Raw genomic sequence first — 17,956 nt, forward strand, 5'->3', positions numbered from 1 at the left:
ATGTAGGGATATGACTGTGGTCAAAATTAACTGAATATTCAAACTGATTTTTAAAAGTAGTCAATCAGTACACACCTGTCATCAATTAAAGTAAGACTGATCAACCCCAAATAAAGTTCAGCTATTTTTCTGATATTCACTCAGCTGCCTCTTACAGCAAATGGCTCCATTGTGATTGTAGGCTCCATAGAGGGACTATGAAAAAGAGTGGACAATTTTACTGTTTTCCAGGGTCATGTTTATCCTCTTTGGCTACCTTCCAACAAGCAACGTGGAATGTATACATTTGAACTAGCCTGTGTTGTCATATATTCCGATACATGCATAATTTTGTATACATTTATTTATCTTGTCATGTTTATGCTTATATTAGAGGTGAAGACTCTTTAAAGGTTGTATGCCACATAATATCAATTAGTGTACATTCAAAGTGACAATATTCTATTCTATTCTACTCTACTATTCCTATTCTATTTATATTTTCTATTCTATTTTCTATTTTCTTCTCTATTCTATTCTATGTTCTGTTCTATTCTCTATTCTATTATATTCTCTATTCTATTATATTTTATATTCTATATTTTATTCTCCATTCTATTCTATTCTATTTTCTATTTTCATTTTCTATTCTATTCTCTATTTTATTTTCTATTCTATTCCATTTTTATTCTATTCTCTGTTCTATTCTCTATTCTATTTTCTATTCTCTATTCTATTCTCTATTCTATTCTATTCTCTATTCTATTTTCTATTCTCTATTCCAGTGATTTTCAACCTTTTTTGAGCCGCGGCACATTTTTTACATTTACAAAACTATGGGGCACATTGAGTGGGGATGGGGGGGGGGCGGCTAAAAAAAGTTTGGACAAAATAATTCTCTCTTTCTTCCTCCCTATTTCTCCCTCCCTCCCTCTTTCTCTCTCTTTCTCTTTTTTCTCTCTCTCCTTCCCTCTTTCTTTCTCTCTTCCTTCCTTCCTCTTTTTTGCTCTTTCTCTCCCTCCCTACCTCCCTCTATGTCTTTCACTCTCCCACCTTCCCTCCCTCTCTCCCTCTCTTTCTTTCTTTCTCTCTTGTTCTCTTTCTCTCTCTCTTCCTTTCTTTCTCTCTCTCTTCCTTCCTTTCTTTCTCTCTCTCTCGTTCTCTTTCTTTTTCCCTCTCTTGCTTTCTCTCTCTCTCTTGCTCTCTCTCTTTCTTTCTTTCTTTCTCTCTCTGAGCTTCGCGGCACACCTGACCATGTCTCATGGCACACTAGTGTGCCGCGGCACACTGGTTGAAAAACACTGCTCTATTCTATTCTCTATTCCATTCTATTCTCTATTCTATTTTCTATTTTTATTTTCATATTCTATTCTATTCTAATTGGAAGCCAGATTTATTTCACAACCGGATTACTAATTTATCCACCATGGGGTGTTTCACTTAACAACTGGGTCAAGAAAAAGGTTGCAGAACGGGGCAAAATTCACTGAACAGTGATATCTCGCTGAACTACAGAAATGCCGGGTCGTAAGTTGAGGACTACCTATATTTTACCTCATCCTTCTTTTCGGCCTGTGCTGCTTCCCTCCACGGGGCTCTCCCGGGAGACCCAACCTCGGATTTTCGCGGCTCTCCCCTTCCCACCACCCGCCTGCCACAGGAAAGCGCCGGCCGGAGGAGGAGGAGGATTCCGCGTCAGCTATGCCATCAGCAGCCCAGCCTCGCTCCCCCTGCCGGGCAAGGAAGGACAAGAGCCGAAGATGGCGGTCCTTCCAGCCGCTGCAGCGGCGTCCGCGGCCACTTCCGAGCAGGTCGGTAGTCAGGCGGACGGAAGGAATGGGGGGTAGGGGAAGTCCGGGAAATTCGGGAAGCCGCCGAGGCTGAAGTTCGGGCGGGCAACATATGCAAAAGACTTGCGCTTGGCAAAGCGGCGGAGAGGAGGAGGAGGAGGACGTCTCTCTCCCCCCTCAACCCCAGTTTGGGCTTCATTGACGCGTCTGAGCTCGCTTCGGGGGGCCTCGAAGGGCGCTTGGAAGTCCGCCTCAAGGAGCGCCGGTCGACGGCCTGAGGGAAGAAGAACGCGTGAGAAAAGTCGCCTCAGCGACTCCGCGTAAACCAAGCGCCCCTGTGAGGCGCGCCACACCGCCCGTTATATTTGTGTTTTCTGAGGGGATTCTGAGGGAATCCTTTTTAAAAAATCCCTCACACACACACACAATAATAATAATAATAATAATAATAATAATAATAATAATAATAATAATAATAATAATAATAATAACAACAACAACAACAACAACAACAACAACGCTTGGTTGGGTGCATTGGCGAGTTTGCCCCTTGGCGGACGACCACGCCCGAAGCGGTGCCCCAGAGGGAGATTCCTTCCCAAGTAAGAGTTGCCCAGCCCGCCGTGCAAAGCAAAAAATAGACCCGCTACGAAGTGCCGGCCTCTCGCCAGAGCCTCGGCCGGCGTGTCCTGTTGCTGGAGGGGGGGGGGGCTCCCTGGTGGAAAAAAACTCGCAAGATTCGGGAGGGGGGGTTCCCCTTCGCCCTGTAGTGTATATACATCCAGACCTAGACTGTATCGTTGTGGGGGTTTTGTTTGTTTTGTTTTTATGTGGAAATAGGCATGGTTTTCTGTTTTTATTTTATTATTGTGTTATTGCCTGACACAAAGCATGAAATAAGTCTTTGGGGTATGTAGTATTTTGCTGTCTTGAATTTATTAGAGTTTTGTAAGTGTGTGTGTGTATGTTCAGTATGTATGTATTTATTTATTTATTTATTTATTTATTTAGCTGTCTTGAGTTTATTATATATACTGTATATAATATATATATATACATATACTGTACTGCTTATTTTTTTTAGCAGTGTGTATGTAAGTATGTATGTATGTCTTGGCATATTTAGGTTTCTCCCTGTGTAAGTTTCAAACTTACATGGGAAGAAACCCGAATATGCTGAGATCTACATGCCTGTGTGTGTGAAAATCTAAAAAAACATACAGTATCTATCAATCTATCTATCTATCTATCTATCTATCTATCTATCTATCTATCTATCTATCTATCTATCTATTTATATCTATCTTGTCTGTCTGTCTGTTCTATCTATCTGGATTTATATGCCGTCCCTCTCCAAAAACTCAGGGCGGCTTACAATTTAATTTGTAAGAATGAAGTACTGTAGGGAAGGGGTGGGAGGGAGGCAGTGGGGTAGCAAAAATGTAGCTCCACCCCAGAGCACCCAATTTGTACTGAAAGATGTTAGAAGAAAATGCAGGACGTCCTCCATAAGCCATGCCCACAGTGTGGTAGTAAAAATTTTAGTAGCCCTTCACTACTGTAAGGTCTCCTACCCAAACACAGGGTTGGACTACAAGACCTCCATGGTCCCTTCCAACTCTATTGTTATTGTTATTATTGAATGGTCTTTGTTTGCACTTCATTTTATCTTTTCTGTACCAAATGGTATTAATTTTTGTTGATCTCTAGACTGTGTTGTTTCTCCATGTCATATAATATATGTTAATATAATATATCGATGATTTATTTATATTGTTATATTACATTATACTATATTACATTTATATATATATTATTTATGAAAATATTTACTGACCCTTCGCATCCTGGACATAAATTGTTTCAACTCCTACCTTCAAAATGATGCTATAGAGCACTGCACACCAAAACAACTTAGACACGAGAACAGTCTTTTCCTGAACGCCATCACTCTGCTAGATAAATAATTATCTGAACACTGTCAAACTATTCACTAAGGCTGCAGTACTATTAGTCTTCTCATCGTTCCTATCACCCATCTCCTCCCACTTATGACTGTATGACTGTAACTTGTTGCTTATGATTTATATTCATATCGATCGTTTCCTGATTGCATATTTATACCCAATGACAATAATTAAGTGTTGAACCTCATGATTCTTGACAAATGTATCTTTTATTTTATGTACACTGAGAACATATGCACCAAAAACAAATTCCTTGTGTTGGCCAATAAATAATTGAAGTCTAGCCTACTCTATCTAGTCTATTTTAGTCTAGTCTAGTCTGTTCTAGTCTATATGTTATATTTATTATATTATATTTTACATTACATTACATTATATTTATTATATTATTATATTTATTATATTATCATTTTTGTTTAACTGCCTGGTGCAAACTACAAAATGACTCTTTAAGGCAGTGGTTCTCAACCTGGGGGTCGGGACCCTTTTGGGGGTCGAATAACTGTTTCACAGGGGGCACCCAAGACCATGGGAATAGATAAATTTCCCATAGTGTTAGGAAGTAAAGCTTCTATTCTGGCGCCTTGGAACATATTTTTACAATCCGACCAATCAGGTGTTTATAGTGGGGGTGTCCCTCTCACCTTCCTGCCAATCAGCTTAAAGCTCTGTTGGGAGAACTGGCACTAGACTTATGGTTGTGGGTCACCACAACATGAGGAAATGTATTAAGGGGTCATGGCATTAGAAAGGTTGAGAACCACTGCTTTAAGGTATAGTATTTCACTATCTTGAGTTTGTTAGAGTTTTAATTTGCATGAATAGCCTTCATTTACTTGCCAATTTATCTTTTGTATCAAATGGTACTACCTACTTTTGGTTGGTCTATCTAGACTATGTTGTTTCTCCATGTCATATAATATATGTGGGTATATGTGTAATTTTGTATTTATTTATTCATTCATTTTTATGGAGCGCATGTAGGAGGTGGTGACCCCGAGAGCTGCATACAATTTCATTTTAATGTATGCTGATTAGTGTTCATTCAAAGTGACAATAAAGTTATTCTAAGTCTAAAGTCTAACAAGGACAGTGGAGGAGATGTGGGAAACTGGGCGGCCCAAGCAGACTGCTACGCGCTCAGATAGCGGAAATTGGAGAGGACAGAAAAGGGCCAGCGAGCTTTGCAAAACTGAGAAAGTGAATTTGAAATAACACCCCCTTTGAAAAGCATTGTTGGGGACTGAAAAAATTTTCTTTTCATGATATTAACAAAAAAAATGATTACAGGTAGTCCTCAACTTACGACCACAATTCAGCCCGAAATTTTTGTTGTTAAGTGAGACATTTGTTAAGTGAGTTTTGCCCCATGTTACGACCTTTCTTGCTACAGTTGCTAAATGAATCATTGCAGACAGTGGATTCTGGCTTTATGACCACTGCCACAAAAGGTTATAAAATGAGGTTAGATGATGTGGTGACCTACTTTATGTCCGTCATGACTTAACAACCGAAATGCCTAGGCTCAATCATGGTCATAATTCAAGGACGACATGCTCTTTAACGATGGTTGAAATATTTTTTAACTTCTGCTCCCTTTCTCCAGGATGTAATTATTTTGTAAATAAAATAATGGTATATTCAATATAGTAGATGTTTTCTGATCATTTTGAAACTTTTAAATATTAGAAGCAATTCTTTCTGCAATCATCATCTTGCGGAAGAAATGAAATATTATCTAATCCGGTTCCCATATTGTGTGTTTGGCTGAAATTTCAGCAAAGCTCAAATGGCCCCATGAAGAAATCGATGCGAGAAAAGGCCGTGGAACGCAGAAATATTAACAAAGAGCATAACAGTAACTTCAAGGCTGGATATATCCCGATTGATGAAGATCGTCTACACAAAACTGGTTTGCGAGGCAGAAAAGGCAATTTGGCGATCTGTGTGCTGGTCCTCCTTTTCATTTTGGCTGTTGTTAATTTAATTGTAAGTATAACAATCTATATAATTAATTCTAGTTGACGATTTTCAGTTAGAACTCACTAACAACAGAAGAGGTTCCGTGTTGCTTCCTGATCAAGGGACAGAATAATTCGTCCTATCAATTCCATGCACTAAAAAAGTATTGAATACAAGGAGAGGAAAAAACATGTTTTAAATATATCTTTCATTTTATAAAAGAAAGAATCTTAGCCATTCCTTATGCAGGTGGTCCTCGACTTATGACCACAATTGAGCTCCAAACTTCCTTGACACAGTTGTTAATTGCTGCAGTTAAGTTAGCAACATGGCTATTAAGTGAATCTGATTACCCCCTTGACTTTGCTTGTCAGAAAGTCAAAAAAGAAGATCACATGACCTTGGGACACGGCAATGGTCAAAAGTATGAAACAGTTGCCAAGCATCTGAATTTTGATCACATGACCATGGGGGCGGGGGTGCTGCAATATTCGTACACATGAAAACTAATTGTGTCACTTTTTTCAGTGCTGTTGTTACATTGGCCACTAAATGAATGATTGTAAGTTGAGTACTACTTATAAATTGTTTCCTATATTGTTTATAGGAAGCTGCCTGTCAGGGACATCATTCAAACTTGCTGTACCACAGATATTTCTCAAAAGTTTTGGAAAAGGTCCAAACATTCACAAATGGTTCAAATGCTAATTTGTTTTCCAAGTGATACAAATCTTTCAGAACTGTACAAACAATCTTTACTTTCTTAGATCACCGTACTAATTTGGACTGTAATTCGTATTGGACCTAATGGCTGCGATAGTATGGAATTTCATGATAGCGGATTACTAAGATTTAAACAAGATTCAGATATGGGAATTATACATCCATTGTATAAAAGCACGGTGGGAGGCCGACGGAACGAAGATTTGGTGATTGTTGGAGAAAATCAACCAGTAAGTGTGTGACTCCTGGCATATTATATTCAGTATCTAACATAGTTCCCTCTAAGCTGAGCAGTGAGCAATCACTCACTTAAAAATCATCATCAACTCAGAGTTTTCCAAACCTGCCCAGGAGCCGAGAGGGAAAGAGTGAGAGGGAAGGAGAGAGAGGGGAAGAGAGGAAGAGAGAGAAACAGATAGAAAAAAGAGATGAAAGAAAAGAGAAAGAGAAAGAATGGGAGTAAGGAAGAGAGAAAGAAAATCAAAATCTAGTTTGAAACTAGCTCAACTATTTAAGTGGCATTTTGATATTGATAGAGTTGCCCTATTATGAGCTCACTGTTATAGACACACAGTACAGTATTTTATTTTGAAATTCTCTGAGGCAAAACAGGGTGGGGTTTTGTTTTTTTTGTTTGTTTGTTTGTTTGTTTGTTTATTATTTCTGTGCCGCCCAGTCCCAAAGGGACTGCCACTCAGACACTATACTTTTCCGCCCACCCCCCCAAAAAATTAGAGGGAACACTGGTATCTAAGATTTGGCTTCAGGCTACCTTGCTGAATATACTTGCTTATAAGACTTTAAGACTCACTGGTGTGTAAGACACACCTTACTTTTTGGGGAGGAAAATAAGAAAAAGGCTGCTTTGTGGGTGACTGGCCTCCTGGAATACCTCCAAACAGCTGTTCCTAACGTTGAACTTTAGCTTGTTGTTTGTGAGCTCTGTATCTTGTTTTTCCAGGCTCCAAAACCTCAGTTTTAGAGGCTTTTTTCAGCCCCTGAAATCTCCATTCCAAGATTTTTCCAGTCCCTGAAACCTCTGTTTTCCGCTCCAGAAGCTTGGCAAGGCTACATTCGGTGTATAAGACACACCCAAATTTTCACTATCTTTTAGGGGGGGGGAAAGATGTGTCTTATTTTTCCAAAAATACAGTATGTTTGGCTGGAATCTAAGAGGAGAATCTTCTTAATAGTACTTGTGGCATACCTGTGTACTAATGCCATATATTTCTGATAGTCCAAAATCTGGGTTTTAGTTATTGGTCACTTGTTTGCTTTGCTGGTTAGTGAAATTCTTTTGGTTGTGGACTTTTATTTCTGTGACCCTGGAAATTACAGTTTTCTTTCTCTCAGTTTTAATTGTTTTGTTCACTGCAATTTGTTGGATGCTGTCTTGCATTTATACCTTTTAAAATAAATTGATAAATGGCGTATTGAGATGAAAAGGCACTACCAATTAATAATTTAAGCATAATAAATTCTCTGTTATTAAATTCAGCACCCTCTTTCTTTCTTTTTTAAAGATTGTATTTCAGCAGGGGGAAACAAAACTTAGTGTGGAGAAAAATAAAACTTCAATTACCAGTGATATTGGAATGGAATTTGTTGACCCACGAACTCAAAACACTTTGTTTAGCACTGACTACAATACCCATGAGTTTAATTTGCCAAGTGGAGTAAAAATTTTAAATGTTCAAAGAGCATCTACGGAAAGGGTATGGATTATATTTTGCTTACTTTCAATTGTAAATGTATAATATGTTTGAGTTTTTTAAATAAATGACATCTAAAATGCATAATTTTAGTTATATTTTATTGAGATTTATATAAGTTTGCAATGTTCTTCACATAGCAAGCAGACAATAACTAAGATGTATCTAGTTAACCATTTAACAGAAAGATTTTGAATAATGGTACCACCGATTAGACTTCTGTATTTAAACAGATTACTGCAACTATATTCTACAACTACTTCTACATGCTATTTACTTGATTAACTGTAATTTATTTATTTGTCAAATGTAGACAACTACCCAACTTTGTAAAAGCTCTGGCCAGTGTATGACCATTTAAAACAGTGCAGGTAATCCTCGACTTAACAACTATTTATTTAGCAAAGTTACAAACAGTGCTGGAAAAAAATGACTTAAGAATGGTCTTCACACATGACCATCTCAGCATCCCCATGGTCTCATGAGCCCGATTTGGGCACTTGGCAGTTGGCATGTTTCTACAATGGTAGATCATCATTTATGCACTTTCCACTTTGCTTCTGACTGGCAGAGTCAATGGGAAGCCAGAATTGCTTGATGACAATGTGATTTGCTCAACAACTACAGCAAAAAATGGTCATAAAATTAGGTGCAATCCATTTAACAATCATATTGCTTAGTGACAGGTGTTCTGGTCTCAATTATAATCTAAGTTGAGGACTATCTGTAAGAGAAAAAATAGAACAATAAAAACAATGATTTACTATATTTTTCGTAGTATAAGACGCACCCTTTTACCCCCCAAAAGAGGGTTAAAACTTGGATGCGTCTTATACACCAAATGTAGCCTCACCCATCCACCTCCACTCTTTGGTTCCTGCCTGGCAGCAATTTACCTCCTCACAGCAAACAGCAACAGAGCCTGCTTACACAAGCCACTGATTATCTGCCTTCCGACACTCAGCTGATTGATTGCTGGCAAGACCAGTGCTAAAAAGAAAGTGAAACTAAAGCTGCAAGCTGCAGGGAGGTAAATTGCTGGAGGGATCAGACTATGCTAAAACTGGCTATTTGTTTTTTGCTGCAAGAAGGTAAGTCAATAACTATAAATGCGCATAGAATGTTCAAATTATTATACTTATTTTTTAAAGACTGTTTTATTATTAACTTAACAAAATAAAGCTTTTTAAAATAAATGCTTGATCTGAAGAGGCCCAGTGCTATTGTATTTTCTTTTAAATAGCAGAGAATACTACTAGAAAGCCTCATCAATTTAAAATATTTGTAAAAGTATAATCTGAAATGTAATAGTATCCTATTTTAATATTAAGATAAGGCAGCTGAGTTAAACCATCACTTAGTCATGTTTAGAGTAGATCTATTTAAATAATTGGGAGGAGTTAGTGTGATTACATTTTCTTAAGAAAACTTTCTGGGATAAATATACTGCCATAATGTACATTGCTCCAATTTGCTATCTCTATGGGTCAAGCATACATGCACAGAAATACACAGCAAACAGTGTATATCACCTGTGCTGTTTGCTGTTTGGCAAATTGCTGGGAGGCAGAGATTTTTTTTCTTGTTTTCCTCCCCCAAAACTAAGATATGTCTTACACTCTGGTGTGTCTTATAGTCTGAAAAATATGGTACTGTACTTCCAAAAGAGGTAAATCCAAAGAGCAAACATGCTGCCCCCAAACATCCTTGCAACAGTAGCACAAGACTCAGAAAACGCTAAGTTTTCATAAGCTTTTAAAAATGAGTTAGGGTAAGGGCAATTCAGATCTTGGGGGTCGTCAGGTGCCATGATGTACTGGCATAAGGTAAATGTTCCCCCCACACATATGTGCTGGTCGTTCCTGACTCTAGGGGGCAGTGCTCATCTCTGTTTCAAAGTCCAAGACCCAGCGCTGTCCAAAGACATCTCCGTGGCCATCATGACTAAATGCCAAAGCGCCATAGAATGGGTGTTACCTTCCCACCAATGGTGGTACCCGTTGTGAGTGCTCCTTGTCATGTCAGATTCTGGAGAGGATGAGGCAGGCCCCTCTGGATACCCTGGGCCAGGATTACTATCTGAAGCAGAGAGCAAGAGTGACCTTAGTGAGCCTGAGGAACCCCTAGAGGGGGCTGATACGACAATGGGGGGTGGAAGTGGACCTAGTCAAAGGATGAGAAAGACATTAGAGTGGAAAGTCAGTGGATGGACCCTCACTATAAGATTGCTCAGAAGGTGGCAGGAATTGCATAGTAAAAGGTATTAGTATATTGACTTAGCCTCTTTGGGTATGATAAAGGCAAAGGTTCTTGGAAAATTAGGTGTGGAGATTCAACATCGTTCAATAGAAAAGATGTGAGACTGGGGGTGTGATTGAAGATAGCTTTGAAACCATGATTTTTGCCTCAATAAAACTCGTCCTCTCCTTCAGCTGGCAACCCCCCTGGCCCAGGGTAACCAGATGGGCCTGGCTTATCCTCCTCAGGATCTGACATGACCTGAGGTTAACAAGGAGCACTCACAACTGTCCCTATTTTTTCTACTTGCATTTTTTCGTGCTTTCAACCTGCTAGGTTGGCAGGAGCTGGGACAAATAACAGGAGCTCACTGTGTTATACGGCACTAGGTATTCGAACCACTGAACTGCCAACCTTCTGATCGACAAGCTCAGTGTCTTATCCACTGAGCCACCGTGTCCCTGATATGTACTCATATGGAGGAATTCAATTCTAAGCATATCACTTACATAGAAACCGTACAGAATTCAGTTAGTGCTGCTCTGTAATGTTTGCATAAAGATAAGTTTCTGTAAACTAAAACAAATTTTGAATAAACTAATATTCAAAATGAGGTCAAATTACTCATGCCCTCATCACCTCGAGGCTCGACTACTGTAATGCTCTCTACATGGGGCTACCTTTGAAAAGTGTTCGGAAACTTCAGATCATGCAAGAATGCAGCTGCAAGAGCAATCATGGGCTTCCCAAGGCATGCCCATGTTACACCAACACTCCGCAGTCTGCATTGGTTGACGATCAGTTTCCGGTCACAATTCAAAGTGTTGGTTATGACCTATAAAACCCTTCATGGCACCGGACCAGAATATCTCCGGGACCGCCTTCTGCCGCACGAATCCCAGCGACCGGTTAGGTCCCACAGAGTTGGCCTTCTCCGGGTCCCGTCGACTAAACAATGTCATTTGGCGGGACCCAGGAGAAGAGCCTTCTCTGTGGCGGCCCCGACCCTCTGGAACCAGCTCCCCCCAGATATCAGAGTTGCCTCCACCCTCCTTGCCTTTCGCAAGCTCCTTAAAATCTACCTCTGTCGTCAGGCATGGGGGAATTGATTTTTTTTTTCTCCCTCCCCCCCTAGGTTTATAGAATTTATAAATGGTATGTTTGTTGATATGATTGGTCTCTTAAATTGGGGTTTTTTAGATTACTTTTTTAATATTAGATTTGTTACATTGTTTTTTATTATTGTTAGCCGCCCCGAGTCTTCGGAGAGGGGCAGCATACAAATCTAAATAAACTAAACTAAACTAAACTAAACTATTCTCCAAGAGGGCAGGATAAGAAGCAATGGTTGGAAACTGATCAAAGGGAGAAGCAACTTAGAACTAAGGAGAAACTTCCTAACAGTTAGGACAGTTAACCAATGGAACCAGCTTGCCTCCAGAAATTCTGGGCACTTCATCACTGGAGGTTTTTAAGAAGAGAGTAGACAGTCACTTATCGGAGATAGTATAAGTTCTCCTGCTTGAGCACAAGGTTGGACTTTTAGACCTCCAAGGTCCCTTCCAACCTATTCTAATCTAATCTAATAAACAAAAATTGATTTTAGATAAAGCTAGTAGGTTTCTGTAAGAAGAATGCAGACAACCAATAAAGACAGCAAATGAATAAGAATAGAAATGAATTAAAATTCAGATCTCAGAGTATTTTTAGGTCCATATCTGATAATCCTAAACAATTATTTAGGTGCTATAATCAAAGTGCAAATAGTGAATAGCACTGTGTAAATAACAGGGCGTCTTCTACACAAGATATTTTGATTTCTTTAATATAAATTTGATACTAGCTTAGTAAACACATTGCATAGCCCTGTCCTTTTTTTCTTAGATTACAAGCAATGCCACCAGTGATCTCAATATAAAAGTTGATGGGCGTGCTATTGTCCGTGGAAATGAAGGAGTGTTTATTATGGGCAAAACTATAAAGTTTTCCATGGGGCGAAACTTGGAACTGAAAGCCGTAAGTAATTCCAGGATTTTCAGCTATTTTATAATGTGGTTGCTCAACTAATGACATGTCATTTGGTCAGACATTGGTTCAGTTTTGTCATTTGTGAACTTAAACTTTCATGCACACGCAAACACACACACACTGCATTTCTAATGTATCAGTTGGCCTTTAATTCTGTTCCGCGCATAAACACTTTCTACTTCATACACACAATGCTCTGTTGAATTCCTGAATAAATTATATGTGCCCAAACACTTGTAGCTATGTTTTGAAGCAAATGTAGGATATTTGAATATTAATATTAAATAGCGTCTTTGCAGAAGAATATGGTTTCCTAAACGAATGCTTGTAAATCAAATACTACCTGAATTGTAGCTGTAAGTAAGCTCAATATTTGGAGTACAATACAGATAACTTTAAGATAGTGAGGAGGGAAGCTATATAAATATAAAATAAGGTATTGCTATTTCAGGCAAATATACAGGGTGCGTTCCAAAAGTAATGCAATTATTTTTTTAAAGTAATTTATTGAACAGGATTTGCACAAATACTTAAAATTCTTCAAAGTACTGTCCTTGGGCCTCTACACAATTTTTCCAGCGACTCTGCCATGACTGGTACATGCCCTGGAAGGCATCTTTGGGGACCTCTCGCAAGGTCTTCGTCACGGCTGATTGGATCTCTTCTATGGATGAAAAACAGGTTCCTTTCGGGGCTGCCTTAATCATAGTTCCCTCTAAGCTGAGCAGTGAGCAATCGCTCACTTAAAAATCATCATCAACTCAGAGTTTTCCAAACCTGCCCAGAAGCCGAGAGGGAAAGAGTGAGAGGGAAGGAGAGAGAGAGGAAGAGAGGAAGAGAGAGAAACAGATAGAAAAAAGAGAGGAAGGAAAAGAGAAAGAAAAAGAATGGGAGTAAGGAAGAGAGAAAGAAAATCAAAATCTAGTTTGAAACTAGCTCAACTATTTAAGTGGCATTTTGATAGATAGAATTGCCCTATTATGAGCTCACAGTTATAGACACACAGTACAGTATTTTATTTTGAAATTCTCTGAGGCAAAACAGGGTGGGTTTTTTATTTATTTATTTGTTTGTTTGTTTGTCTATCTATCTATCTATCTATCTATCTATTTTTCTATCTGTCTATTTATATATTATTTCTGTGCCGCCCAGTCCCAAAGGGACTGCTGCTCAGACACTATACTTTTCCGCCCACCCCAAAAAAAAATTAGAGGGAACACTGGCCTTAATCCGAGGGAACAAAAAGAAGTCTGCTGGGGTGACGTCAGGACTATAGGGGGGTGGGGCAGTGTTGGCACCTGGTGTTTGGCCAGGAACTTGCGGACTCGAAGCGTGTTGTGGCAAGGCGCATTGTCGTGATGGAGTTGCCAGGTAGCGGAGATAATAATTAATTAATAATAATTTATTAGATTTGTATGCCGCCCCTCTCCGAGGACTTGGAACCCCTCTCCGAGGACCCTTTTTCGGTGTCTTTCCAGCACATCCACGTAATAGGCAGCATTAACTGTCTGCCCTTGAGGAACAGACTCCTTATGGACCACTCCTTTACTGTTGAAAAAGACAATGAGCATTGTTTTCACTTTTGATTTGCTCATTTTTGCCTTTTTGGGCTTGGGGGACTGGTCAGTGTGCCACTCAACGCTTTGGCGTTTTGTTTCTGGGTCGTATTCAAAAACCCAGGTTTCATCACCAGTGATGACGTTGTCCAAAAATCAGGTTCAAATTCTATACGTTGCAAAAGTTCAGTTGAAATTTCGGCTCGGTTGGTCTTTTCGTAACACGGTCGGCTTGCAGCGGTTTAAAATAACTGACGTCCTGCCGCTTCCACGGCTTGGAGAGCACTGAGACCAGTTTCACAGCAAAGCTTAGCGTCCCCCCCACCTACTCCAAGTGCTTTGGTCCCACTGCAACCAATAGGAGCGGCGCGGGAAATTCAATTGCATTACTTTTGGAATGCACCCTGCAACATTGGATTGGCCCCAGGCGTGGGCTACTGCCCGGAAGGGGGGGAACGCAGCGGGGTAGCGAAAATGGAGCTCCACTCCAGAGCACCCAATTCACACTGAAAGATATTGAAAGAAAATGCACGGCGTCCTGCATAAGCCACACCCATTGTGGTAGTAAAATTTTTGGTACCCCTTCACCGATTGGCCCATTTAAACCATGAAGTCCAAACCTCTCTAATTTTTAGGAGGCCAAATTAGTCACCCCAGACGGTTGCTTCCACCTTGAACACTTTAAAAAACTAAAAGAAAGATTGGAGACACGTTTCTTTTTATATTTAGTTGTAACTCATATTTCTTTCCTGATGAGTAGAAAATAGACAACTAGACCAGTGATGGCAAACCTTTTTTGGTTTGTGTGCCAAAAGGTGTGTGCATGCGCTAGTGCACGGGCATGCCCATACTCATGCCCCCCACATATGCGTGCATCCACTGCTGCCCCTCTCCCCTGCGCACGCACACACACACACACACACACACACCTTAGTTTTGGGGGAGGTAAACAAGGGGAAAAAGCCTCTGCGTCCCAGCAATTTGCCAAACAGCAAACAGCACAGATGATATACAGTGATCCCTCACCACTTCGCGGTTCACCTTTCGTGGACTCGGTGCATTGCAGGTTTTTATAAAATATTAATGGAAAAAATATATGGATTTTCACTACTTTGCGGGTTTTCTGCGGAACTTGATCTGAGACGCTACTTGCCTACATGAGATTGTAAACAACACAAAATTGGTTCATTGATGGAGAAGTGACCAACCAGAGTGCTGCTATGTATCCCAGAGCCTGATTGGCTCAGTACAGTAGCACGTTGTTTACTTTTCGTCTATGCGCAGCTTCCCCATCTCTGAGCTGTGTGCATGTGCAGAAGGGGTGCGCTCAAGCGTAGCAATCACGCACAGGTGAGCTCACATTTGCGAACTGGTAGAGAAGGTAAACAAATACTACCTCTGGATATTGTGTAGTAAATTAGGAAAGAGATTCTACTCTTAAGACTAGGACTAGATGACATCTTCCATTGACGCACATTGAAAAAGGAGCATATGATCTAAAAGTATTGATAATGTTGTGCAAGCACTTGAATTAATGTTCAGTTCTTCTCGATCCACAGTCCTCATCCATGCCTTAAAGCTACGTCCTCTTTAAATGTTTCATAAAAGTTACAGAAATTGGTAGGAAAACTGCTAAAATTAAAAAACAAATCCTCAAATCCACATAACACTGTAGGCAATTCTGTTCTGTGGTTTGCAAACAAGAATTTTGTCAGAATTTAAAGGCATCTCGGAGGCTAAAAGTAGATAATATTAAAAGAAGACTATAAAGACTGTTACATGTTCGTTGATATAGATATATATTCCTTTCCTAGGACAACTCCATTATCCTAAATGGAAGTGTGATGATCAACGTATCCCGGCTGCCAAATTCTTCTCACAAGGAACAGTTCAACAATGGTGACTGGGAACGCTACAAACTTTGCATGTGTTCAGATGGGACATTATTTCGTATCCCAGTGAAGAGCCGTAATATGGGTTGCCAAACCTCTATTAACCCATGTGGTAACACGTATTAAAGGCAAATGCGGGTACTGTGGAAAGAAAAATCACTATATTTAAGTTCAAGCCACTGCATGTTTGGAAGGATGTTTTTAGTTATTTGTAAAAATATTAAATGAAGCACTTCTCACACACCAATCTCCACGTGTAGCACTGTTGATTATGCCAATCATGTTTTAAGGTACGTTCTTTGCTGCGAAGAAGTGCATTTTAGTAAGGCAGCTAAACAGAAACATAGAATCCATTTCAGGGTATTTTTTGAATAAAAATTATGTTTCAAAAATAATTTGGAAGAATTGTTTTGGAGTTTGCCAAGGGAAGCATCCTTTTGCTGATTTGTTAATATATCCGCTAGAGCTGTTGGCAAAGACCTCTTGCTACATGAATACATTAATTCATTTTTGTTTCTGGTACTTTTACCTTTGCAAATGTGTATTTCTCAAACATTATACTTGAGACTTTTATTTGCTCCCACTATATTGAAGCATCTGTTTTCTGAAATTTAGATGCACTGAATTTCATGTTCTAATATTGGCTGTGGAATTCAAGTCATTCTGGATACTGATTATGGAAACAGAGACTGTGTGTATGGCTGAGCAGCTGCAGGTTGTTGGAATACCAGAACTCTGGTGGTACAGTGGTTAGAATGCATCCCTGCAGGCTAATTCCGATGACTGCCAACAGGTCGGCAGTTCGATTCTCACTGGCTCAAGGTTGATTTATACTTCCATCCATCCGAAGTGGGTAAAATGAGGACCCAGATTGTTGGGAACAATATGCAGAGTTTTTAACCACTTAGAGAGGGCTGTAAAACATGGTGAAGCAGTATATAAGTCTATTGCTATTGCTCTTTTACCAAGTTAAACAATCAGGTTTTTTCCAAGTAGTACTTTGAATAATTTGAGTTTGGCAAAACTCACAATAGGATTACTAACCTCTGCTTCTGCCCAAACAGCCGTTGGTTCATTTCGGAAAATATCCCAGAGTCTAGAATGTTTTTAAGCCTTTTGGTTTGCCATTTCTTAAGGATTGCATTTGAAAATGTTTCTGGCATTTTTCTGGCATAAAACCAAACAAAATTAAAAACATTCAAGGCTGCTTTGTGAGAGTGCAGTAAACACACTGGTTTACTGCAAATAAAATTCTGCTTTTTTGATTGACATTGAGCAGTTTGGAGGTACAGTGTTCCCTCGATTTTCGCGGGTTCAAACTTCGCAAAGTCTATACCATGGTTTTTCAAAAATATTAATAAATACTTTGTGGGTTTTTCCCCTATACCACGGTTTTTCCCGCCCGATGACGTCATATGTCATCTCCAAACTTTCATCCGACTTTAATAAATATTTTTTAATAAACATGGTAATGATCTAAATGGTTGCTAAGGGAATGGGAAATTGCACTTTAGGGATTTAAAGTGTTAAGGGAAGGCTTGTGATACTGTTCATAGCCAAAAATAGTGTATTTACTTCCGCATCTCTACTTCGTGGAAATTCAACTTTCGCGGGCAGTCTCGGAACGCATCCCCTGCAAAAATCGAGGGAACACTGTATCTTCTCTGCTTAGGTTACGTCCTTCACTTGAGTCTTTCCATCCCCAACTTGTTTTGAAATGGGAATGTCGGTGGAAGGTCGTCATCTGCAACTTTGACTGGACACTATCTGATTTGGGTGATGGAACAGTGGCTGCAATTTTGCTTTAGAATTTATTTTATTATTTAGATTTGTATGCCGCCCCTCTCTGCAGAATGCCGCTGCTGCAGGAACAAAAGGAGGAGATGTAGCTGGGTACACAAATAATTTGGCTGCATCAAGGGACTAATCTTTCTAATTTAAGTAATGTGGAATGTTTAAAACTGCTAGACCAGGGGACTCCAACCTTGGCAACTTTAAGCCTGGCGGAATTCAGAATTCTGGAGAATTCTGGGAGTTGAAGTCCTCCAGGCTTAAAGTTGCCAAGGTTGGAGACCCCTGTGTTAAACCAAAGCTATTGTTACCACAAAT

General features: G+C 39.6%; 1 protein-coding gene across 1 annotated transcript; it reads left to right on the forward strand.

Moving 5' to 3' along the window:
- The first annotated feature begins 1,692 nt into the window (after nt 1–1,692).
- SGCB (sarcoglycan beta) lies at nt 1,693–17,199 on the forward strand. The gene is made up of 6 exons (XM_070757157.1): nt 1,693–1,790; nt 5,516–5,725; nt 6,466–6,651; nt 7,945–8,136; nt 12,256–12,387; nt 15,770–17,199. Exons 1-6 carry the CDS (start codon nt 1,740–1,742, stop codon nt 15,971–15,973), a joined length of 975 nt encoding a protein of 324 aa, XP_070613258.1. The 5' UTR covers nt 1,693–1,739; the 3' UTR covers nt 15,974–17,199.
- Nucleotides 17,200–17,956: the final 757 nt, after the last annotated feature.

This window comes from Erythrolamprus reginae, chromosome 7 (genome assembly GCF_031021105.1).
Source record: "Erythrolamprus reginae isolate rEryReg1 chromosome 7, rEryReg1.hap1, whole genome shotgun sequence".
Classification (NCBI taxonomy): Eukaryota; Metazoa; Chordata; class Lepidosauria; order Squamata; family Dipsadidae; genus Erythrolamprus; species Erythrolamprus reginae.